Genomic DNA, 27,125 nt, shown 5'->3' on the forward strand with positions numbered 1-27,125 from the left:
TTCTGAGAGAGCGCGTTTTTGCCGATCGTAAATCCTTTTCGGACAAGTCTCGCCACCTCCGTTGTCCGCATTCAGAGTGAAAATCTTCCGCAGAAACTAGCTCCGATCCCCACAAAATAACTCACGAGTGAATCAGTTGTAGAGAGAACAGGCACGCAGATTAGCAACTTTGGGGACGCGATGAATTAAAAATGTTCGAAAAACATTAACAACGATTTTGAGAAATAGTATTGTAGTTCTCTATTCTAAATATAGACTTAAAATACACACATATTCTACGAATCAAAATATATTTTATCCACTTGAACAAAATGCGCATTGTCGTAGAACACCTCAGCAACCCAGTATCCTTGATACTTTTAAAGAACTGCGCGCTTATCGACATCAGTCATTCAAACGTAAGAACGAAAGTGCGGCCTTTAAGTGAAAACGTATGACTTCTTTACGATGCCTTCAACCCAGTATGGAACCAGATGCGATGACGCAATGACGGAGAAGAAATTTCCGGTAATAAATTGTTCCCGGTATGTCGCCTGTAGGTTTCAATGGAGACTCGAATATCTCTCGTAACCGTTCCCAGAGAAAGCCCACGTACGTATGTACTACGTATGTACGCGCGCGGACACTGAGGATAGAGTCATCCGCGCCCGAGGACCCCGACTCTGTTCTCGCGATTGAATCTCGAAAGATTCAAGACGAGAACGAGCGCCGGGGATATCCGGGTCGAGAATTAAATCGGCGAACATCCGATTAGATCGCGAAAGCGAGTCAAGGGCGAGCTGAACTTCTAAGTTATATAGGTGTACGTTAGAAACAAGATCTTCGCGCCGAAGATCCGCGAAAATAATTTACGCCAACGGTTAACGACGTTTTAACTACACTTCCGACAGCGTCCAGCTCAGCATTGAAATATCCGCACGAGCGGGCCGAACGAGCGTGCGAGCGCAACTCCCGCGTGCTGTTGCTGCTGCAACTCTTTTTTTTTCTTTTTTTTTTTTCGTTTGCTTCACTGCAGTGTGCACTGCACGAAGTGCATCGGCCAGTATGCGTATGCACACCGACACGCGCCGCACACGCGCTGCACGTGGCCGCGCGTGTTGGTAAACACACACGCGCTGGACACGTGCGTCTCTCTCGTTCTCTTGTCACTCTTGTTCTCTCTTTCTCTCTCTGTCTCTCTCTCTCTCTCTTTATCTCTCTTTGTCACTCCCTTTCTCTCCCCTGCGTCTCTTTCTTTCTCTCTTTCTCTTTCTATCAAGCTCCAAGCGTCGTGCCGCACACAGCGCGGGGCTGGAAAGAGACTTGGTCTAGGTCGCCTTTCACTGTCCTACTGACGTGGTCTCGTGGTTAGTTGGTTAGTTAACCTATTCTGCTTAGACTACACCTCAATGCCAGCGTGTAGCACGTTGTCATACAGAGCGATTCAAAATAGGTCGCTTATCGACGACGAACGTAACCCACGTGGCCCTGAGAATGACGTTGACGAGTCGATGACAAGCGTCTCGATTTGAGCGCGACTAGTATTGAAGTGAATCGACTCCAACTCTTAGAATCTAATTGGGTCTGAAAAAAGAAGGGTCGGAAATTTAATTGCATTAATTTTGATTTAGATTCAACGTGTGTAAAGTTGTTGCGGTGAGTCACTTTATAAAAGTCAATACCAAAGTGTATATATTTCGCTTTAAGTGCAGCCTCACTTTTAAGAACTAGTAGTATATTTTTTTTTTTTTTTTATGAAAGAGAAGTGATCACTATTAATAAACTCCAAAGATAAACTTGCCGCGCACTACACCGAGAAGACATAAATTGCTGTTTAAATTATTAACACACACATTTACGTAGCCCCGTTTTCCAAGCTCGCAACCACATAATCGTTTAGTGAAAACGAAAACCGACAATGAAATGTTTTCTCACTCACTCGTAAGTTATATCTTTTGTAATTTGTTAATCGCGTCTTTAATTCGCGCTTGGCACGCCCGAACAGGCCATACATAGTAATATCAACATGCCAAACGACTGGATTTATCAAACAATTTAATTCGAGCCGACGCAGGCGAGACCGAACTCACGTTAAATTAAGTTGGCAATTTATTGCTTACAACGCGCGAATGATTATTGATCTGCACGAATATCGCGGCGATACATGATTTTCTTCAGTTTACGATCTCCGACTCAATGTGATATATTTCGATTTTTACCCGTTTGCATATTTTTTTCTGTTTTTTTTTTCCTGCGAATCTCCGCGTTTCGTGATTTTAAACAGTCTCATTATTTGAAAATTTATATCTTTGTCGCAAGAATTTATTACAAAGACATAAAAGTTAATTTCTCTTTAACATAATAAGTTACAAACTATATATCATCTTTTTTTAAACATAACAGACATATTATTTTATCTCGTTAATATATTAGTTGCAAATAGTTTCTTTAAGTGGAAACGAAGAAAAAAAGGAATTATGCGGGCGATGGCCTCAAATGGTGTTGTGTGTGAACGCGCTGCAGTGGTGTGTTACATTGATAAACTTGTATATAAACATGCCTCTATATGCACATTCGTGATAAAAAGCGAAGAACCATCTGTCAAGTTCACTTGACGCACTCGTCGCGTATTTTCGAAAAACTGCGATTAATCTCGTTTTCTTCCGATAAAAAAAGACTGATGAAGAAAGAAGATATATAGAATTCAATTCAATTATACTCACACAATTACAGAAAAAAGTTTTTATATTTACAAATTATTTTAAAAGAAAGAAGAAATTTTATATAAAAATTTAAACGTTTTTATATACTCGAAAAATATACAGTTAAAAAATAAATAATACAATGTAAAAAAAAAATAAAAAAATAAAAATAAATTATTGTTTTACGCTTTTCATATCATATAAACCCTCATAAAAGCCGTGTTATCGTAAGCAAAGTACTGTAAACCGAGTTTGCCGTAGCAACAGTTGAGGGAAACGTCGTCCACACCTTCTTGTCATAAATTCAGGAGTATCTCAGTGACGGTTTCGTTACACATTGCCATAATGAAGTATGCGAATGATAAATTGCACTTGCGGGACACTGATGACGGAAATATAAATGACTTGCGCACCACTATCGGATGACGTAGTAAAACACTTAGACGCATTTGGAAAAGGAGAGAGTAACGAGAGACGCAACTCCGTTCAATTTCCGCAACCACCACCTGCGCGCTCAGATCGTATATTATGTGCTTACTTCTCTCTCTCTCTCTCTCTCTCTCTCTCTCTCTCTCTCTCTCTGTTTCTAACTATGCTGCTCGAACCAACACATGGTTTAGATCAGATCGGATTCAATGTGAATTCAATCGCGATTCAAGCGCATACTGGGTGTCCCAGAAACTCGTTTTTCATATCAACGATGACTGATCCAAATAAGAGAGAAAAATATACGAGACATTAAAAGACACTGTATCTGCAATTTGTTCGTTGGAGACTTTCGATACAATTAAAATCGTTACAAATCGTAAATCTTAAAAAAAGTTTATTGTTAAAGTTAGATATTATTGCGCGTTCTGCAACATTCTCTCTCTCTCTCTTTCTTTTTTTCTTTAAACGTGTTTGAGCGCAATGAATTATTGCGCTCGCGATGCACGTGCAAACTTTGACTGCATATTCGAGACAAATAGTGCAGTTCGCGCACTGCTATCAGTACTGATATCAGTTCCACTTTTTTTGTTCTTATTTCGTTTTTTTTTTGTTTTTTTTTTCAATTTTTCTGCGATCGCGATCAGATCGCGCAATTTCGAAATGAACATCGGCGAGCGGCAACTTTCGAACCGCGCTAAACGAAACGTCATCCGCGCGAGAAGTGTCGCAACTCAAATCGTCGTTATAGCATGCGACCACCCCCCTTTGCCGAGAGTTGCGCTCTTCCGCGGATCGTACCGCTCCGATGGGCACGATATTCCGTATCGATATCCGATCTTGTAAGGCGCCCCGCCACGAAAACGTGTAGAAAGCGGATACTCGAATCCGGGACCGAACAATTCGAAGACAAAGAAGTGTGGTTTCAACGCATTCCGCAGTAAACTTCGCGAGTAAACTTAAAACGACGTGCAAGGTCAAAGATATATGTACGAAAAAAAACAAAAATCTTAAGCAACAAGATTTAAACAATAAGTGCGTTTGCTACGCAGCAGAACGAGAATGCTTGAGTTTCTTACTAACTTTTTTTTAGTTTGTAGCTTAAGACACATTTTATAATCACTTAAGAAATCAGATTACTCTAACGGTCATCACTACAGCTAAGAGAAGATCCTGACTTTCTCTTTTTTTACACTCGTGTGCGGATTACAACAGAGTGCGATGGAAAGGACCTACAATTTTAAGTGGGCTCCGAATCACCAAAAGTGCGCATAAACACTTCTGTATTTTAGAGGAATTTCGTGGATGTAACATCTCGGTAAGTTGTCTTACTCAGAGAGAAAAAATCCGAACACATTTTAGCCGGGATTTCGAACCTGTGAGATCTCTTGGTTACTAAAAGTCTTGCATAGACCAATTGAGCTATAGGCCGCTCTCGCTCAATCATTTTCTCAGCTCCGTTTTCTCACATTTTCCTTGTCCATTACAAAACTGTTGTTGTTGGTTAGTACGTAACAATTCTTCCGCATATTTTACATTCTCATAGCGTGCACACGCGCAAGTATCTTCGCTTTATTTTCCCGACTAACTCGTGTGAAGAGTTCAATCCGCCAGCTCTGGCGCTGAATTTCAACGTGTGTGTTGCGCGTGATTTTTTTGAAGGATGAAGATTCAGCAGTAGAATTAATTATAAATAGACACAACTAATTCGGTCGCGGCACTCCAAAAAAAATTTAGAAAATCGAAATTTCTCGCTTTCCACCAACACGTCTTTGAAATAACAACATGCATTAAAACTAACGTGATTTTTCCTCGTCGTGCACAGATTTAACGTTTTAACGACTCATGCGGGTACAAGAGATGACATTTTCGCGGTGCGATATACGCATCGGGTAAATTTATTTTGTTCTGTTTTTCTTTTTCTTCTTTTTTTTCTTTTTTTTTTTTTTTTTTTGTTAAACGTCCGACAACGCGACAGATTAAGTGAAAACGTAGCTCATTCTTCACCGCGAAAACAATTGACGAAAGTAACGTCCAAGTATCTCGATGGAAAGCGTTTTAGTCGCCGTTATTACCACGTAATAAAAATGTATGGCTCGTTGAAATTCTGACGGACAGGCTGAAAGAAGCGCGACCGCGTCGAACGGGAACGAAAATAGCTGTGCTCGCGAAGAATACTCCGCACGTGTCTTCGATCTGCCTATACACAAACCTAATTTCGTGAAGTCTTTCGAAGTTATCATCTGCCTTCCAGACAGTTGAATTTGTTTCGAATAAAACAAACAAATGAGGTAAAAAATATGCGGAGAAGAGCGAGATATATTTAATTAGATGATCGAGAAAAATCTTATTATTTCATTGTAAGACGTGTAACTCGCGTGAATCATCGGTAAGAGAATATAAAGTATTTAATATTCAAATATATCGGAATCGATTTAACGTGTGCGACGAAATTTTTCCACGCCGCGTTATTCGCGAGTTCTGATCGACGCATCGAGATAGTTATGATTTCCACCTTCGCAGAAGTGAACGCGCGACGGATAAAAAAAAAAAAACCAAGAAAACTCGTAATCGCGCGAGCGATGAAAGTAGTGCGCTCACGTGAGCGCGCTCGGTCTCTATTAAATCACAGCATTGTCGGGAGAGTAACTGAAAGTAGCGAAAGTAATTCCCGCTTCACGGCGCGGAGCGCGAACAAGAGGAGAATCTCGATCTATTGTAGAAAGCGACGCGAAAGAAAGGGAACGCGCTATATTTTCTCCCCTCGCATCTCTCTGGCATCTGGCGTACCGTGAATATCGGTCTGCCCGCTTCTCCGGGAGTCACACAAAACTTGTATACACACACACACACATGTATATATATATATATATATATATATATATGTATTGCGCGGAGAATAATAATAATTCAATATCTCCAGAGAATTGCACACGCGTACACACAGAGAGCGATGCAATCTCTGGGACTCGTTTTAAATTTAAAAGAGCTCGATACTCGATTGCGAGAGAGGCGCGTTGAGTATTAGCGATATCACGATATTCTTATTAGAGATTATTTGATGAGATTAATATATAAAAGCTACTTTAGATCTATGTAGATTACAGACGCGTACACACACACTTTAGATTAGATAAGTAACTAATTCTTGACAAGTTACCGCGATAGCGTATAATTGCTGCCATTTGGAACGTATTACATGCCGAACGCACCGCCGTTTCACACGCGTGACATATTCATTTAGTTTCGCATTCCGAATTGATTGTTTTTTTTTTTGTTTTTGTTTTTTTTTTGGTTTTTCATCCGTTTTACACCGGGAATGATGCATCTATCTGTACGTACGAGAATCCTCGCGTATTGCGATGTCCCGTTAACGGGTAGCGTTTTCCCCTCGCGCACATGCGACGTTGCATTCAAAGCGCGGATACCTATAGATACCCGACGCAAAACGCGCCGTTCTCGATTGCATAAAGTACGAACATGCGAACGGACTACAAAGGCGAACGCAGGCGGGTCGTTCGTTGCTCTCTCGCTCGCGAGTGATATAAAACGACGAGTCACTAATGCATTTTAGTCGAGATATCGTCAGTGTGTATCACGTTGCTTGACGGTTCGCGATTTTTGTAACATAATTTTTTCGAGTTTTTTTTTTTTTTTTTTTGCTTTCTGTCTCGTGCTCTCGGTGAGAAAATTGCAAATCATGTTTTTGATACTTAGACAATATCATCGAAATATGTTATCTCGCGCTTTGTTTGTTATATTATTAGGTATGGCATTTTTATTACGTTAGGTGACACTTTTTAGTGCCAAAAATACAATATCTTCGAATATCAAATTAACACGTTCAAAAATATGAGGAACATTTAAAAAAAAAAACGCTGTTTTACGTTGGACAATGGAGGATAAACAAGACCTAGAAACGTATCAATGGAAACCCATACAGAACTGGCGGAGTTCCGTGAAGACCGGGAAGGACCATTGAGGGTTGAAACAAACGAGTGCGGAGGAAGTGCGCGAGGAGAAGTTGGCGAGGGGGAATGCTCGTGGCAAAAGTTGGCTGGCAGCGGAGCAGTGACACGGAACATAATGCGCAAGCTCGCGGTAACGATCCCGCATGCGCGCAAAAAAGAGAGCGCAGGGTTGAAGAGGAGCGAGAGAATATGAAATAGTATATTCCATCCCCCTTTGCCGCCCAACTTCTGTCAGTGGAAAATGTATCGCGAAACCGGAGCGGCGCGCTCGACCTACTTCTTTAAACAATGCAATCTTATCCGAGCTCGCGAAAAGTCTTCGTGAACCGAGTCTCCTTTATCCGATGTGCAAGCATCCCGTGTGAAATTGCATTCTTACTCTTCGAAATTTCGAAGACAAAAATTTTGAGAGAGAGAGAGAAAGAGAGAGAAAGTTTCGAGTGGTTCTCAATCGGTTGCAGAACAAATCGTAGACTCCTCAAGAGGATACTTCGAACGGCGCTGCAAAATTTTATTATCCGGAGTCCCAACTTTGCGCACAATTCTTGAGAATAATTTATAACGAAGCTTTGTACCGTAACGCGTCTCGGATTATCACCCATATGTATCGTAATGTGTTTCACAAGACGCGCGAGACACAGCGCACCGCGCATACTTGTTCTCTCTGTTTTTCTCACTCTACGCATCAAGCTCCCTAATATTTTCGCACTTACCTCGCAATTGCAACACAAAGACATCTCGCGCTCGTTCGCCGGCCATCTGCTCAATTCACGCGCGTACGTAAGTTTAATACGGGTTTGTAAATCAATTGAAAACTAGCAGAAGGCAGACCACGAGGTGAGAGAGGCGTACAGAGAATTGCGTGTGGTCAGGTCGTAGGTGTTCAGACTTCCATGAGCGGCGAACTGCATGCGCCACGTAAAGAATACCACCTCACTCGATCTAGTCACGAGACGAGAGGTTTTTACAGGACGTAATTGCTTGGTTAAATTGTGTATACACGACTCGCGCTTAGATATTACGGAAGTTTTTTCGAAACAATACATGAGAGACATTGTATCATCGTTCAATCGTCACTTTTTACAGACTGAAAAAATCTGACTGAAAACTAAATCAATTTTTGAGAGCGACACAAACTTATCTAATAATTACACGCCGCGTTATTTTTAAGTTTTTGCGAGCTCTTCCAGAGAGAGACAGAGTCTATACAAAAACTTATAATTCTCTTCTTTCTGTTCGACTGTAAACGCCTTGTAGATGCGCGCAGCGTGTTATTTGCCGAAAAAAAAAGATGATACCGATAGCGCGGCAGGGATGATTGTCCGTAATTTGCGGTGATGGTCTGTGCACCACCGCGCAGCACACTAGGGCTGTGAATACAATCTATTATTACATCGCCTATATACGCGCGCCGTAACGTGTACTAGTTTATGGCGGTTCATCTAGCGTGGGTATTGTGAGCCCTATCAAACCGTGTGCGCTAGGATTATTGTTGGGTGCTTTCTTTCTCTCTCTCTCTCTCTCTCTCTCTCGCTGTCTCTCACAATGTACGCGCTTTTTGTAACACGTCGCAGGAATTAGACGCGGGTCCGATCGGCGGGCTCGATCGGTCGGTTGTCTACTTCCAATTTGAAATCCACGAACTTACCGTAGACCCTCGATGAGCGCCGCGAGATGACTCGAACACACGTTTACAATCTCGTTCAAGCGATCCTAGCAACGCTTTCACGGTCAGATCTACGTTACGCGTCTTCTTGCAAGCTAGTTATTCGCTTTTCTTGTTGCTTTCCCGTTGATCGAAAATTGCGCGTCTTCGATTCGTCGCGCTTCGTCAATAATCCGCGAATCAAAGTCTTGATGATGGTTTTTTTTTTATCACTAATCGATCAAAGTTCTAAAAAGAAGAGTGAGCTTAACTTATCCGCAACAAATGTTTTTTTTTTTTTTTTTTAAGTACGTCTATCGGTTCTAATTCGCGCACATATGTTACTTGCTCGTTTATTTTCTAAACGTTTTTTTTTTTTAAAAAAAAAAAAACAAGATCGTTCGTATTATGATGTTTTGGTAAAATTGCTGAGGCCGGTTCAACATTTTTGTCCAGTAATGATTCAAAGTTATATAATCACAGCGACAGGTTTTACGTATCTAATTTTTAAAGGAATCTGCACGGTATAACACACCGAGACTTATGGCGCACGAAAACTGATATCGCTATATTGCTGTTGCGACTCGTATGCATACAGTGCAAGTTCTAGGGTTGCACTATGGCGCAACCGAAGGGATCTTCAAGAATAATTTGCGAAGGTGCATTGGTATGAAGAGAGAGAAAGAGAGAGAGAGAGAGAGAGAAAAAGAAAGAAGAACAGAGAATATGAGATCTCGGTTAATTCACGGCAGTTTTCTGCGGTTTCATCGCTCGCCCGACAATAATAATCCGCGCATCTCTCTGTATGCACATAACAAGTAAATCCGGTCGTAGAATAGGATTTCACATGAATAGCCGTGCTTTGCCGATTTTACTCCGAATTTAATTTATTATATCTCGGGTATATTTTATGGTAAAAGGGTATGAATCTTTATTTTTATACATTAAATTATAAATATATATCTTCTTCTTCAGTATATACAAACATTTGGGATCAAGATTTTTGCAATTAAGTTTCCAATTTTATTTATTTCCTATTAATAATTAATTATCAGAGCAGTTGCAATTTAACACGTATTAAAAATAACTTTTGATTACTTTGCGGAAGAACACTTTTTTTCACCATATGTACGTATATATCTTTTAAATAATTAACAAATTAGTAGATTGTGTAATCGAACATAGTCACCAAAGCTATGTTCTCGAAAAAATAGTTTTGGTAACGTAATTACCAAAGAGGTAATATAGCAGTTACCTCTCTCTTTATAGCAGTTGTAACTTCGAGTCCTGCTCTCTCTCTCTCTCTTTGTCTCGTCCTTTGCGACGCGTGCGTCGCATGCATGCACTCACGTGCGTACACACGTAAATCGTTCAGCTCGGGCTCACGCACCGCGCCACGTTTATTTCAAGCGTTCAGCAACTATGTGTGACTGCGCATCGTGCACAGTTTACACCGCGCGCCAGCCTTAATGAATTCGCGGAAAGGATGTTCACGCGGCGAATTCTTCGTTAAGGGGGCACTCGAAATGAATCGTTTGAGAGGTCGTAATGGATCCGAGGGAATGTTCCTGGAACGCATAGAAATGCGTCTCTCAGAGACGAGGCTCGGGAGAGAAGCCCTTCCTGAAAGGACTCGTCTCAACTTCGCGCCGCAACTCTGTAACAACGTCGCATCTGCGTCGTTTAAGCAAAAATAAAGATAGAAAGAAAATAGAAAGATTGAAACGAATTAAGATCCAAGACAAGGACACACAAATCAAATTGACAAGAAAAAAACATCAAAGAAAATGAAAACCGAATACACTTTCTAAATTACTCAGGTAAATAATATAAGTAATATAGCAAACATTTAATAGCAAGAATTCAAAAGCTCAAGTTGATCAAGCTTCTGATAATTGTGCAAGAGAAACGAAGATAGACGAAATGCAAGGCGCGCGGAAGTTGGCGACCAGCCGACGACGGTGACGCGACGACAAGAAGAGTGAAAGAAAGTGAAAAACCCGGCACGGTTATGCGGAACAACCGAACGGGGAACAAGGATAGGGAAGGAGGTGCGTCCGGATGACCTCGGTCGCGTTGCAGTCGCGTTGCAATGCAGCAGGTAGATATGGTTGCGGAGGCTGCAACCGGTCTGCATTCTCATCCGGCCGATCGCGTAGGTGCAAGGCATTGCTGCATCAACGGCGTGACATGCGATGTGCGCGTCTCTGAGTTTGACGAAAAAATTTACGCGACTGCAGCGTTGTGCAGCTTCGCGCGCGAGAATATATTCTGGCGAACATAAAGAGGCGCGAGAATGCATCGGACAGAGTTTTTGCAAACAGCTTTTGTATATATTTTCAAACATCCACATTTGCTTTTTTATCCACACAATCTGTTACGGTAAAAGAGTTTTTTAATTAATTTTACATATATTAAATTAAATATATATATATATATATATATATATATATATAATAATAATTAGATGTGATCGCAATTAATTAAGAGAGTGCAAATACTTAAAAAAATTATTTATCAGCTTGAACTCTTCTCAAAGTAAAATGTGTCATCTCTCTTTATTGAATCTTCTCAGTCTCGGCACCCTAGTTTCACTTTCCGAGATACCATCGACGCGCACTGTGAAATGGAATTTCCTACGTATCTGTGTCCTTCCGCTTAATTCTCTCTGTGTTCTCCATCGATATCTATGACCCAGTTCGATCCGATGGAAAATCACTAGTAGAGAACGCTCGCCGATGCAATGCCGGTCTGGTTTTAAATTCATCGCATGTAAGATGTATATAACGAGCGTGTGTGCGAGCGTAAACTCAATCATAATTAATAGAGAGCTAACGTCGAAAACAACATCGGTGACATCAGAACACGAAAATATCCCTGCACATATAATGCGCAATATACTCGGAAATAATCATTATCGAAGTAATTAAATTATTACTGATTATATCGATGTAATTAAATTACATTAATAAACTCTTATCAATATAATAAACTTATCAAGCTCCGCCCTTCCCTCCTCAAAAAAAAACACAACAAACTCATAAGAATTCTTTTAATGTAATTCTCACAACAAAAAAAAACGTAAAGCTGAATAACCATGCGCGCCTGAGAGCTTTCGTCACAAGACTCGCTCGGCGAAATCCCGAAGAACTCTACACATCTATCGTGATGCTACACTCGACGCGTGCTCGGCGCATCGCTTTGTGCACCTCGACGATGCGGTAAGAACGTTGAAAGAAAATAAAGAACAGACGGAGAACAAAAACAAAACATTAAGGGAGAAAAAATTGGGCAACAATAGTGTTGCTCAAAGTACGCAAGTAGTGCATTTAAAAATGTGCGCAGAGTCGTCGTCGCACAGGCAAGCTTGAGTATGTGCATAGGCTGTCATATATACGCCGACGCACATACTGAAGCTCGCTCGTACGTGCACTCGTTCCTCTCCCGTCATTGAGATCTGCCCTACTTCGCGAACACACGGTACGCCGACATCTTTATCCGAGCAAAAGCACTGACCGAGATGCACTGATCGACCTATGAGTGCATTACCGAGCGCAAGCGCGCGCGGGAACATCTCAGCCTTTGCTCGCCGCGCGCTGCCGGGGGTAGATTGCACTCAAAGGGCACGATGCACTAGTTTTCGGTGCAACTGTGATATATACAACACCGAGCGATATTTAGAGCGCACTGGCCTAAATATTCGCTCGCCGTTAAGAGAGCTTCATTGCAGATTTCGTCATAGAATGAACGCGAAGTCGTAATTGATCCGGCGCCGAATTGCTTCCGATATTATCTCGCAGTTTAGCACAATTTCGAGTCAAACAATTCTTTTTTGGTAAAAAAAAAGAAAAAAAGAAAACAATTGAGAAATAATAAATTGTTGAGATTTTGATTTAAATAATACTCTCGGCGTAAAACCGGATAATTGTCTTTTTAATTGTCTTTTGCAACCTTCAGTTCTTCTCGATTCACGAATAGAATACTCTCGTCATTCAAGAACATCTGCTAGATTTTTCAGAAATTATAGTATCAAATTTGTAAGACTTATAAACAATATCAATGCAATTTAATAAGTGAGTGAATTACGTCATTAGCGCATTGTACGAAGACTGAAATTTGAATTGGAGACACGAGTGTGGCACCCGCAAAGGCGCATATTTTCATATCACCGTCGCATGTCATACAAATCGTAGCAATACGAATTGCAAACGCGTCCTAGATTTTGGATAAGATATTTATCGATTTGATTTTGAGCGAGAAGTGTGTAGAAAAATAATATATCAGTGAAAAACGAGTGAAAAGCTGATTGAGAACGAAATGCATTAAAAATAAAATAAAATAAAAAGAAACGAAGAGCGAGTTGAAAACTCGGAGAAGAAAAGACGTCCGCTAATGGCCATCTCTCTTTTTTTTTATCGTAAAATCCATTTTAAATGATGACGTTTGCTTCACGCGCGATCCTTTCACCGATAAAATATTTAAACAGTTTGTCGCTTTATAGTCTAAAAGTAAAAAGAGAAATCGAGAGGGAAAGTGCGAGGGTACCGCGGAGCTGGCGATTTGCATCGTCAAGCTCGTTCAAATTATACGACCCGTCAGTTCCGTCATCGCGCCGCACAAAATTTCGGCAGCGGCTCCGAAGAAGAACCGACATGATGCGCGCTACAAGGAGGTCACCGTTCACTGTTAATGTGGATACACTCGCAGCTGTGATTCTGAATCCGTGGAGAGCGCACTCGATATATCCTTGCGCTAAATATAGAAATCTTGACGCGTATCGTGAAAATAAATTTCCGCGCCTGTATCGCGTGAAATATTAAGTTTTTTTTTGTTATCAATGTCTATACGCGACTCGAACTGAAACGCGCAGTAATAAGTAAGTAATTGCACAAAACAGCAAGCGCAGAAATTACGTGATTATCGGTTATCAAAAAATGTAGAGAATTACGAAAAATATAAAAAATGAAACATCTGCGGTTTTTTATATATGCGTAATAGTACTATGTGTATTTATATGTTTAATAATTATTTTTTCACAGAGTAACGCTCTTCAAAAAAACGCGATAACGCGCTCGCGAGCGCGCTCACGCGAGTCCCAGGTTTAATGCAATTATTTTTATCGTACGCCGACCTTCTATCCTTGGAAGTCGTTAAATGCGACGAAGTCGCACTCGATCTGGTCGAGAATACTCGAACAAGTCGGTCTGGAATCGAGTGCCGTCTGGTCATCCAGCTTACTCGAGACTCGAGAGTTTACATTGCGCGAGGTGTCCGTAAAACGTTATTGGCCGTAATATCATTGTAGACGCGATATATGTATATGTGCGCGCTAGAAGAAGCAGCGCGCGCCGTGCAAGTAACGTGACGTGACACAATGCGGCGAACGATCGGAATATATCGAGAACAGACGCAAGTGTCATTTATCTTCATCACGTGACCGTACGCAGGAAAGTCTCCCTCCGTTCGGTATAATGCAAAATTCGAATGTGCAATTCGCGTTTATATTAGCGAAGCGAACACGGCGGCTCGGAGATAGCGTCGAATTCTTCTTATCGACTTCGATAAGAAAACGACCTATTTTACGGAAACATAAAGAACGGGCGAGATAAACAAGTGAAGTAACACTGTGCAACAAACAAACAATTAATTATCGCGCAATATTATGAGGTTTTTTTTTCGTACGCCGATTGTGTGTGTGTTTTGTTTGTGTTAATGCAATGTTCTCGTAAAATGCAGCTGAATCAATATTGAAAATAATGAATCAGGAATACACACACAAACGCGTGTTTTGCGACAAGGTTAAAAGGCTTTATTTGAGCGCGCTGATAAAAGTTTATATTTATAGACAGATTATTAGTATATATTGCAGTTTTTGCGATAAGAAATCAAATCAACGTCTCGCAGCATAGGCATGAACAAGCATGAGGAATCTCGCAAAGATACAAAGTTTTATAAATCATAAGTGCGTACTCAAAATGTGCGATATCACAATTAAACAATAACTTCCAACTTGTTGATTTGTCCAAATCTAAACTTTGTGCAAATTATCTCGAGACGCAATCACGGCTAAACAAGAACCTTCGAAATATCGGACGGTGTTTTCCGCCACGCGCTTTTGCAGCCGTCGCGCGCGTTTAGTCCAAACAGAAATGTATACGCGACCTCCATCAGCGAGATCCGCAAATAATCCGCGGCCGCACTTCTATAAATTCACCTTGAAGCGAACGGCCGGCCTTCTGTGCGTCTTCTCACCGGTCAGCTCGCGCCAAGTGAATGCGCTAGAAGTGCATCGGGTCATTTACGTGTTCTTCAATACGCGGCGCTTATTGATTTTCAAATGATTCAAATGCGAATAAACACGATTGCAAAAATCTCACACTACTGCCTACTTGTTGTGCCCGTGTGTGTGATTTAGGTCTTACTGCGATATGTCATTAGAATATAGGAATTTCCACGTCCCACTTATGGTCGCGCATCGATTATGAATTGTGTTACGTACACGACGCAAAATTAATGATCGACGCGAAATAATACGAAGTTCTTTCTTGAGTTTTTTAACAGAATATTAATTATTTAATTATATTTAAGTTTTAAGCTCGTTGTGAATATTCAAATAAAAAGAGATAAGAAAATGGCAATAACAAGCTAAAACCAGATGTTCGGGTACAATTCTTGATTAATCATTTATACCAGTTGAAAAAAATAAAAACTAAAACAAGTGATCAAATCTACATTCACCGTAACAAGAGAAAATTAGGTGATCCGATTTATTTATTTTTGTTTTACAAAAAAACAGGATAAGTTACACGGTATTTATATCAAATATGTATTTTATAGCAAATATATCTTCGCTCTAAAGATTTTACGATCGTGATAAACTCTTTCTCCGTCTCTCTTGGCGCTTGTAATCTCGAGTTCTGTTGAGAATAAAAAATCGATTGCGCGCTCCCTACAGATGTCTATTGGAAAAAAAAAAAACACACAAAGAAGAGCTACGTGCTTGAAATAAAATTATGATACTTGCTTACACAGAAATACACATCGATTGTCGTGGCGAGCTCGCACGAGAGCGCGATGAAAACTCGAGGCAATTCCGGACCGACAAGGATTCTCTTGGCTCACGTGCATTCGCACATGCAAGCACGACCGACGCGACGACGCGCGGCGGCGGCGGCGGCGACGACGAGCGTTGCTTGCAGCTTGCGGCGGAATCGTCGAACTGGGTCAACGAGACATCGTCGCTCCTGACGCACGTTTGAAACATACATACGCCTCGCCCCTGCAAGCGCATCGTTGAGCGTCGCCGCTTGCGCGCGTATGCGCAGGTGTCCTATATGCGCGCCACGAGTGTAGCCTGAATTTCTGTTCTCTCCGCGTATAGGATAAGCATCGGGAGAGAGAGACGTAACGTGTTGTATTGATATTTTACCAGAGTAAAACCGCAAACTTTTGCCCGCAACGTCGGGCATATCCGACTATTTTTGCGGTCGGTTTAATTTGGTTATCTGCACTCTGGTGGTGTAATGTAAAGCATCGAGTGCAAGCGCAAGACGCTTATCGATCTGCTATCTGTCTGCTCCGATTCACATTTTTATCCAAATACATATGTAAATATTATATACACGTATATGTGTAACATCGCGTTGAAATAACAACGTTTTTCATAATTTATTGTTGGGTAATGCCGCGATTATGTGCATTCGCAGCAGTTGTACGAGTTTATGCGTGCAAAATTCGTACAATGTTTAACGTGACGAATATACAATACCAAAGTTCATTCGGTTAACTCTCAATGCGGTTATATAATAATACCGCAGAGGAAATATTGCAAAAATACAAAATGTAAATATCTCATCCGAAACAAATAACGAATTTTAAGGAGTGAATAATAACTTATATAAGGAAGTAGCGTTCTGATTTATATTTTGTTATAACAAGTGTCTTTCCTATAAAACGACGACTGTCATTTATATTCTTTGTTGCCACGTTGAAAGCAAATTTAACGCGCGCTTTACTTCAACTCGTCCAAAATATCGTCGAAATTTAATTAATTCTCGAAGAATAGCAAACAAAAATAAAAATGCGATTCGTCTCGAATTCGCGATTAGAAAGACCTCGCGGGAATTTCCATATTCGTCGAAAAGGGCGAATCGCTTTGTTGAAAGCCGCTCCTTACAGACAAGAACAGCGGATGAGAGACGGAAAGGAGAGAGAGAAAGAAAGAAAGAAAGAAAGAAAGAAACAGAGAGAATGTACAAAATAAGAGGTGGCTGTTCGAATAACGCGAATGTTTGCCAAATGACGTCAAACATCATGGCCAGACTCTTCTCAATTCGGCGTCGGTTCGCACGTTATGATCACGACGAAGCGATCAGTCTGAACGAAACACCTTCGGGAAATTTTGCGCGCAAAGACAGAAATACCTATAAACTTTTTCCATGTGTATAGTCTCGAATAATAATAAAACTTAACTCCAATAATAAACTATATTAGAGAATTAAAACCCAACAATTTGATATTAATTTTTAACCGAAAATATTTGACAGTATTCAAGTTGTTGCGAACGCGCAAGCATGACTCAGCGCATTTGCATATCAAAAGAAATCCAGAAGAAAAGAGAACAAATTGACGAAATATGTAATATATGTATAGTGTAGTTACGGAACATTACAGCAATTTTCGTTCCCGAGGCATTGATGCAATCAGCAAAAATCGGCAACTGCAGCAACGCATTCTTCGAAGCGTTAAAACACTCGCGGACGGACGGACGTCGGCACGCATTTCTGTTTACACCGCCAGCTTCCTACGACGTAGCACGCAAACGCGCTCGCCAAGCCCGGGGTTAATAAAAGCAAAAAAGGGAAGAAGGGTTCATGATGCATGAGAGACGCAGAAAGAAAGGGAGAGCTGTGTGTGCGGATCTCGTCGAATGCATAATAGTAACCGCGTTGGCACCGCTGAAGGCGCTTTTCGTATACGCTCGTGTGTGCTCGCGCGATACCGGGGCTCCCGTATACGTGCACGCGTGTGTTAGCCTTTAAACACGAGCGCGTTTCATTATGTAATAAACGTGCGCGAGTTGCACGAACGATATGTGTCACGTATCCGCGCACAATGCGGTAATATAACGAACGACGAGAGAGAGAGAGAGAGAGGGAAAAAGGGACGAAGACGCGGCTCGAGACGAAAACAGGAACAAACCGATGCGTTCAATGCACATGCAGATGTACGCGCGTTGCTACATTCACAAATATATATATATATATATATATATATATATATATATAGTGAAAGCTTTATATTTTCTATTTTTTTTTCTCATCGTTTGTGTGAAATATTCAAAGTATTCAGCGTGTCGTTCGCAATACGTGTAATTACATCGGCGGAGAGCGAATTGTGTTAATGTGAATACAAAATTATCTCGCGACACAAAGTTAAGTTTGATTCAATTTCACGGCGTTTCTTTGATCGCGTTCAATGCGCGTTCACACAATTGAAAAGTGTGAAATATCAAGTACTTACCTCGAGAGAAAATATCCGCGTCCGATCGACACAACTGAAGCGTCTATTCATAGATAGTTCAAAGCGTGACATATGACAAAAGTACTAAAATTGGATAGAAGCGGAGAATAATAATAGGTATGTCTCAATGCGTGCGTGTAAATATACGGACTGTACTGATAAAAAAGAAAAAAAGAAGAGTAAAAACTCGAAGAGGAAGCTGCGCGATGTGCACGGAAAAGTTCAACGACAATAGAAAAACGTGTACGGTGCATGGAGTTACATAGATTGCGAGACACAAAGATGTCGCTCATCTGCACACGCACGCAGATGGATTTTCTATCCCCCTGTTTCATCCGCGTGCAGCGACTCCGTGACCCACTTCCATCTCTGGGAATAACAGGCGCGACACCTCTCCGTCCACCCACATGCGGAATTGCCCGGACCGTCGGCACCGCCGCCGCCACGGCCGCTCGTTGACGCGTGTAAATGCACCTGTATGTGCACGTCACACACGTCGTAATCTGCAGGATGCACGCGGCCGCTCGGTATTACCAATGAGCACGTCCCCGTCTCGTTCGCACCCGTCGTTCTCCGTGTGTGCCTTTATTTTCACGTAATTGTACGCGTCGAGATATTTATGCCGCTCACGCTGAATGAACGGCGCGAACGCGATGAGCTTATTGTACCTGCGTGCGTGTGTGTGTGTGTGTGTGTGTCTTGCAGTTTGTAATTATTCCAGAAATATACCTACAGCCGCTTAAAAAAAAGTGCGCACACTATTGAGTTCAATTTGCTTTACCGAGATTTGTGCTCGCCCCCGTTTCAAATTTGCAATATTTTCACAACAATGGAGAAATAATCTCGCTCATAAACATCGGAAAATTTTACGGTATTTTAATATACTAATTCTCAGATACTCTGCCACCGCCGAAGAAGCGCATGGCACAATATCTGCGCCAACGACCGCATTCAATTACTAGCGAAGCAATAAAACGAAGCAACATTGTCACGCAAAACGCGCCTTTACGACGCGAAGGGTCAATAAACGGCGTTTATTATGCCAACACTTAAATCTACGTCATCTGGTATTTCTAATAAAACCGCGACGCCAATAGAATGCAGCCGTGAACGCAGTAAAAAAAAAAAACAAAAATTGACACAAATTTTTTTCTTCAGCTCGACAATCGTCGAAAAATCAATTGTACGACCGGATTTTACGACGTTCTTAAAATGCACGTGCGATGCAAATGTCACGGCAAGCTAATAGTTTTTCCCGTGTCAGTTATAATAATTTTACATATTATAATAATTTATATAAAATAAGTGATATTTTCTCTCGTATTTAATATTAGTATTACAGAACTCTCTTCTTTGTTATATATATTTAGTTGTATAACAGCTCTTTGTGTAGTAATTGCTATTTACGATCACCGCATATTTATACTTTTATATAAAATCAAAGTTCACGTTGTTTGCGAAGCTTTTCGAAATGCAACATCGATAGCTGTCTAAAAAAAACTTTTTTATGCATACCTCGCGGCTATTAAACGATACCTGCCATCACCAATTCCATCGTTCGAATCTTCGTCGGTGAATCAATTGATTCCTCGAGACATTGCAATACACGGGTCTAGAGGGACTATCATTTCGGCCTGACATTCCAACGAAAACGTGGAGAATCACTAAATACATTACTTTGTTTTTTTCCTCAAAATCCTAAAAAATAAGATAAAAACGCACTGAAACTGTCGACACACTGATTATCTCCAATAACATTCTGATAAAACAATTTTGCAAATGTCACGAATAATTTGGTGCTCGTTATTTAACGTGCGCAGTCGGCAAACAACACAGTTTAGCGTGAGGCAAACAGACAGGAAACTTTGTAACCAAACGCGCGCGCGGCGATAAGCGCGTCTAGATCAGAGAGTCGAGTATTTAACTTGTTCGCATCCATAAGCACTACAGCAGGCAGCTCTCTTATGACCATGGCCTTAATCACAACAAGCGTACACCGATATGCGCGACGCGCATCGCCTTTTGCTGTGTACTGCTCCGCACTCGCCAGACTTGCAACGACGAATCTTCACCAACCACGGAAACTCATTACAGAATTACATCGAGGTCTTGTAATTTTTAATTAAAAAAACGCACAACTTAAAATTTTTCTCATCGATATTACGCAAAATTGTTATGCATGTGTAATTTTAAAAGCTGCTTAATATAACAATTAAATATAAAGTAAAATCTGCTCAATTTTTTTTTAATACATTTTATAATACAAAATTATAATTTAATTTTTGATGCGGTTTTGGTAAAACTTTATTTGTAAAACACTTTAGCCAAATTTTACTTATACTTAGTTCTTAAAAATGATAAAATAATTTACTTGAATCTAAGTTTATCAAATTGTTTTTATTTGTTTATCGTAATTTCTGTTTCTCTTTAGGAATATTTTGTGTTTGTATATTTATTATATTTTATTATATGCAAGATTTATATTTAGATTGACCTTAACTTCATTGTGCGGTTCTCTCTTCGGCGTATCTTCGAGATATAGATAATTAGTGATGAAATTTCCTGCGCGCGTGCGCGCGCGAGACGAGCGAAAGAGCGCATAAATACGCGCTTGACCTTAGGTAATCATCCTTCCGCGAGGTCGACGGATAAAGCCGTCGTGGAAAACAAGAAATGACACGCTATATGCTGTCTAGTGTCTCGGCAAAGTGCGTCTGTCTGCATGCGCGCGTTGGAAAAAAAAGTAGCTTTTAAAATTCAAAAGGAGCTTTTATAATTCAACTGTGCGCATATTTTTTTATTTGAGATTTTTCTAAATTGTATTTACACTTGCAGAAAAGTACGACGCGATATTCTCTCATTCCGCGTCTCGCGAAACGTCTCGAGATATCGATTTTGTTCTTAATATAAGACACACACTTTCCGAATAAACCGCTTCTGCGCTTCTGAAAGCGACGATGTGTTTACCGTTAAGGAAAAAAAAAACATTGCGTAAGCACGATCGATGGTGCATTCTGGACTCAATAAATTTACGAGGAAAAGCGGTATCTTATCGGAGGCCGGCATATGGCAACACCTGATTGGAAAATACGCGACAGCTGCAACAAATTTATATGAGCGATTTCGCGAATCCGCGCGCGTTGAAGTATTGACCCAAATCAAATTACTTGACGCGCGTTATCGCTTATCAAGCATTGCATTCGTGCAATGTATCGTCGATGTTTGATAATCAACGCGATAAGCGTTGCGCGAAGATGCGTTTGTGCTTGCGACTCGCCAAATCGTCTGTTTCTCGCGATAAGATACATGTATGTGTGTACACACAGACAGAAAAAGGGAGAGAGAGCGATATCTCGCTTAATTAATATCCTTATTGACTTTAAAAATAAGTTTCGGATACATCAAAACTGTTATTATTTTCGCATTGAAGAGAAACTGCAAATAAAGCTTCTGAACAGTCGTTGCTTTTATATAACGACCGAAAAATCTTGATAAGGTAACAAATGTGGAACAACATTCGATCAACTCAAACGGCTTTTTTCGCACGCTCGTTTTATTTGAAATTTAAATCTGTTTTTGTTCATTGCAACGTGTTTCATTTCATTTAAATGTAAAAAATTTTTAACGCGATATACGTAAAGGTTATCGCAGTTTGTTGCATTACTACTGACAAAAACAACGTGAAACGTGTCGTAATAGCGATACAAGTACCGAGAGTAATCTCGTGTAATTACAAAATTTAAAATTTACTGTGCACAATTTTAAACTGACTGCGTCGTCAGTCAAGAAATGCAACGTTGAGTTGAAAACTAAGACACACACAACCACACTTTACGCCGACAAGATACAAACTTAAAAATCTTTTTACCTATTTCAACAATATTTATTTTTATCATCCGTTGCATACGTAAGTGATCGCGTCATCTCTCGCAGATTTTTCAGATTTTTCCTCCAATCTTATCGAGCACGATGAGCGTCGCAAAGTAATCCGCGCCAATTTTGATCATCACGACGGATGATTTGCACCTTGTGGAGAACCGCGGCGACCACTTCGCGATATCTGGAGTACCGCGTGCCACCGCTTCGCGTTATGTACTCGTTTAGATACCGGACAGGCTAAGAGATCGACCGCGAGACGACGGGCCACGACGGGCCACGACGGTTTACGGCTAAAGGACACGGCGCAAACAGTGTGGATGTGGCTGTGTGACGTTGGCCGCTGCCGGTCGGAGTATATACTTTCATTGGTGTTATACAACTGCGAATCGAGCGACCGACCGCTGAAGGAGAAATGGGAACACACAGCGGTTCTCATGCTAAAGACCAGTTCGAGAGATTTAACGACATTCCAGCTCGAACAGATAATGAAATCAAGATCGAGAAATGTAAAGCACAGCAGACGAAAAGTTTAAAGATTTAAAAAAAAAAAAAAACTTTTCTCAACGATAAACTCGTCTAATAATTTTAACATAAAGAACGTATAATTATCAAAGATTTATAAATTATGACTTATCGTACGTATATTATTTTACATGTAATTAAATTATATAAATTTATGATATACCGTTGATATGTTATAAATTATTATATCACGAACGTGTCTTTCTCTTTATAAAAGCAATAAAGATTCTTGTCAGCTAAGTTGGAATTTTGTAGAGATATAATGCACATTTTCCGCAGAACATATACGTGGCGCTTAACAAGTCGGATACAGCAATGGCCAGTAATAATGATAATAAGATGATTTGTATTCTGGTCCTGTTCTCGATCATTCAGAAAGATTTATAATATTGTGCAACGCAACGATTATGCAAATCGTAAAAAAATTTGAAATCGTATAAACTTTTAGTAAAAGAGAAAAGGATCTTGAAAAATAATTTTAGCTTGTAATTTTTGAATGTCTGTAGATAAAACAACTCGTGACATAAAAAATCAAATATGTTTTAAGTATCAAAAAAAAAAAGAAAAAAAAGAAGAAGCAGTAAATTGGCATCGTTTGTGATAAACTGTGAGAGATTTTTTGCGAAGCATACAAAGTATATTAAGCGGAACGAAGGGGAGGACGGCGAGGTTTGCTTCTTTATACATTGTGCTCAAGGCTTCGCGCAATCTCGGTCGCGGAGAAAGTAGAAAAGTGTATCACTCGCACTTTATCCTCCACATATCGGGTGACGCTGGATACAGTTACTCGATATACACAGTAAGGCTCGTTTAAGGACAATCGAATTGGGTCCGACCTGTTGCAGCAAAGCAATATTACATCTTTTAGTTAGACTCAATCTCTCTCTCTTTATCTCTATTTCAAAAAAAAAAAAAAATACTCTTAAAGTCTTCTCTCGGAAGTCTAGAGAATGAAACGCAGTAAGAGCAAACGAAACGAAGCTAAAAGTTCGATCTGAGCGCCGGAATGGAGAAGAACAGAGTGAAACTCCGATTGCTTGATGTTATAAAAAAGATCATGAAAGAGTCGTAATTGGACTTTTTTTTTATGATGTTTCTTTGCGTGACGGAAATGCCGTTGCGAACGATCGTGAGCGAGGAAAACTCACTTGCGTTCCAAGTATCTTTCCAATATATGAATTGCATACAATAATCAAGCCTCGTATCTGAGAAGTGGTGATGCAATTTGAAGAATTGGTCTTAGGGTCCGGGTTTCAAGAAATCACAATTACGCGATGCCGGAGCTAAGTTATTCTAATCCGGTAGTTGTGTGTTTCTCGCGTCTAGCGGCGAGAAAACTTCGAGAAAAAGAAACTTGAAACCTGCGAAAAATTCAACGGTATCGTATAGCCAACGCGCTATGTCGTTGCAACGCACGTGTCGTTATGTATTTACTTAGTACGTTTCGTACAACTTCTCTTATACGTGTTGAGCTAAACGTATTGTTTGTTTTTTCTGTATCTACATAATTTACGAGCGAAGGTTTTAAGAACGAAAAAAAAAAATTTAATATAGACGCAGAGATAGGGTTAAGAGAGCGGCGATAAGGGTAACAATGTCGGCGTCAGGTATTTGTCATTCCAGTCGCCTCGACGTTCGCCTCGTTGACCCAGCATATCATGCACACAGCGCGCGGGGTCTTTAATTCTCATTCATAAGTATCACACGCTGCACACCATGTGGCGCGTCGCGTATAGTGCAACGTCATTCGTCTAGATTGCACTCGCGAGCCGCGGCGATGCAATGGCGATGTGTGAGAGAAGAAACCGATGGAAATAAATTACGTACGTTGACTTCCGAAGGTGAAGTTTTGCATGCATGTGTGCGCGTGTGTGTGTAATTTTATAAAAAAAAAACCGACGCCGTCAATATTACTTTATCGCCCTAGCTTTCGCGAGCCAATTTATCTGATTTATTCATTCTGGTTTATTACGTAATACAATATATCACACTCAATGTGCTTTTCAACAGATCATAATGTTTTGTTTCCCGAACAGCGAGAAGAAGATAATTATCGTCGCAAAAAGCTCGTTTAGGATTAATTTTCAGTAGTTCAAGCGCTGTATTTATCTGGCAAGAGATCTCTCGACGTTTTGTTTTTTTTTTCTCTCGTCCCCAAGATAAACTTCTCTTTCGCTTTAAGCAAATATTCTCGGTCACACAAACACAGTCTCAGATAAGATATCTAATAATTTTTTCCTATCCATAAAGATGTCAGTCGTGCAACGCGCTTTTCGCGCTTGCACACCTGAACGACTGTTGTCGTCTGCGCTTCCACCGGAATCCCTGAAATTGTGGCGCCTGTGAACCGCAATGATAACGAAAACTCTGCTATCCACCGTGCACGGCAAACTTTGTCGTCGCGAAGCTAACGAACCGCTGGCCGTGGGGATTAATTGTTTAAGCACCGCGCCGTAACAGCACATTTATGGCGAAGATAACGAGTCGAGTTTTACAATGTTTGTCGAGAAAACTTCGCGGTGTTAACGAACGCAGGCACGGGGGCCTTCAAGATCATTTAAAGAAATAATACGACTTTTTTATTATCGTTAATTCCTCCGGTGAAAATAACTGTGAGAAAGAGATGTGTGTCTTGTTCGTTATCTCTTACTTCTGCGTGCCTCTAATTATTTGATCAGAATGAAACTTTTATTTCTCTGACAACTGTACAAGACGGAAGAGAATACGGTCGTTAAAAAAACTTTTTTGTTACATCTATAGGTAGATGTGTCAAAATAGTAGTTATGTTTTTTTAGAACTTTAGTTTTGAATTTTTTTTCAACGTTGAAATGTTAAGAGGGCTTCTGAGAAAGTGAAGTTTTGAGAATGTTTTAAAAAAAAAGAGAGAAAAAGATGATTCTTCGCTATTACATAAGAATGATCGCGCTAATTGTTGTTTCGATCGTCTACAAATTGCATTTTTAAAAACCAAAACTTTCGATACGTCAGATTTTACAGAAAGCTTTTTCCCCATTATCCTTCGCGCTATTTTCAATTTGGTCGTATCGTCGAGCGAGTACTACTCGCGTAAGTTAAATGTTGCTCTTTAGAAGCGCGACTTTTGTCGTCAGAGAAGGGTTACTCAACGTTAGTAGGGAAGGTCTGTTAATGGGTGCAAAAAAAGGGGTGCCGTAGACGCACTTCTTCCTCAAGTACGCACTCGAGATGTAGTCCTTTTAAACCCGTTTTTACATCGCGACTTATAACGCCTGCCGACGAGAAGTGTACACTTTCCTATTTGTTATTCGCAAAGATATTTAATACTTGTACGTGATAAAATATATACGCACTCTTGAGTTTCTTTTTTTTTTTTTTTTTAATATGCACTTTACTTGTGTAACATGTTACAACAGCCAATTAATGTGTAAAACCTGTATTATATTTAAATAAGATCGATTTTTTGCAAATCAATTTATTCGAGAGATACTAATTAAATAATGTTTTATATTTTTAAATCAGGTAAATGTAAATGTCATTACTTGCAAACACACATTTCTAAACAAGTCGACATAAAATAGACTACCTAAATCATTTTTTTTCTTTCGATAATTCCATTTCTGGAAATAAGAAGATATTGTTTTACACGCATTAATTACAACACGTGCATTGAAGTATTGACTTGAAAATTTTACGGTATTGTATTGCTTTACAGTTTTATTTTTTGTTTTGATTATTTATCTTCTAAATTATTGTCACTATTATTGATCAATGTACAGATTGTTTATAAACACACACACAAGGCACTACATCGAAATTAAAAAATAATTGATAATAATAATTTTCTGTCTCAAATTTTTCACGTGTGTATGTTATTCTTGGCAAGAGCTGACGCGTACAAGACCTCGCGTGTGTTAATTGCGGTGCTTGTTTATTATACATCCATTATATATCTAATATATAGAGAGAGCATGCAATACACTTTCTTTCTCTCTCTCTTTCTCTCTTCATCTCTTGGCGTGCAATATTATCGCCGCGCACTTAGCCACGTTCCGTCTCAAAGGCGTTATAAATAACCGCGTTCACTCCCGCGTACATCCGTGATTAGGATCGCGGAAGATAGCAGAACGTAGTCACATCGTCAAGCATATACAGAACTTCGACCCTTCGAGAACGACATGCGAGAACTTTTCCCCGATCCAAGTCACAAAACTCATCCCGCTCTTTTACCCGATCACGTCGAACAAACCCCTTCATTCACGATTAACAAACGCGGCGTGAAAAACGTGGTTTTCTTTCGCAACTCGCAAATAAACCGTCGCGAATATATTTCTGTCGCGAGTGTCATCACGATATGTGACAGAGGAGAGGTCTCTGTAAAGATGGAACACAGAAATCGCGACAGGTGAAGTTCTGCATTGCCGGTGAAGTATCGGAGAACAGCGAAGCGAAATTACATGCATGATATATGCAATCTTACTCCGCAAGCTCCTCGTACCGATT

The 27,125-nt window shown here is 40.3% G+C and overlaps 1 protein-coding gene across 3 annotated transcripts in view; it reads right to left on the bottom strand.

Moving 5' to 3' along the window:
- Positions 1-27,125, bottom strand: part of LOC109851960 (solute carrier organic anion transporter family member 3A1) — an 84,740-nt gene that overhangs the window by 18,106 nt on the left and 39,509 nt on the right. Inside the window, exon 1 of one of the 3 annotated variants that reach the window (XM_020422608.1) lies at positions 15,752-15,802. The exons of the other annotated variants lie outside the window; for them this stretch is intronic. Within the exon in view, the coding sequence (XP_020278197.1) occupies positions 15,752-15,765 (14 nt within the window). The 5' untranslated portion in view covers positions 15,766-15,802. Of the gene's footprint in view, positions 1-15,751; positions 15,803-27,125 lie in introns of those variants that run through there. 3 annotated transcript variants of the gene reach the window in all.

This window comes from Pseudomyrmex gracilis, unplaced genomic scaffold, assembly GCF_002006095.1.
Source record: "Pseudomyrmex gracilis isolate BER0280 unplaced genomic scaffold, ASM200609v1 scaffold_22, whole genome shotgun sequence".
In the NCBI taxonomy this organism is placed as follows: Eukaryota; Metazoa; Arthropoda; class Insecta; order Hymenoptera; family Formicidae; genus Pseudomyrmex; species Pseudomyrmex gracilis.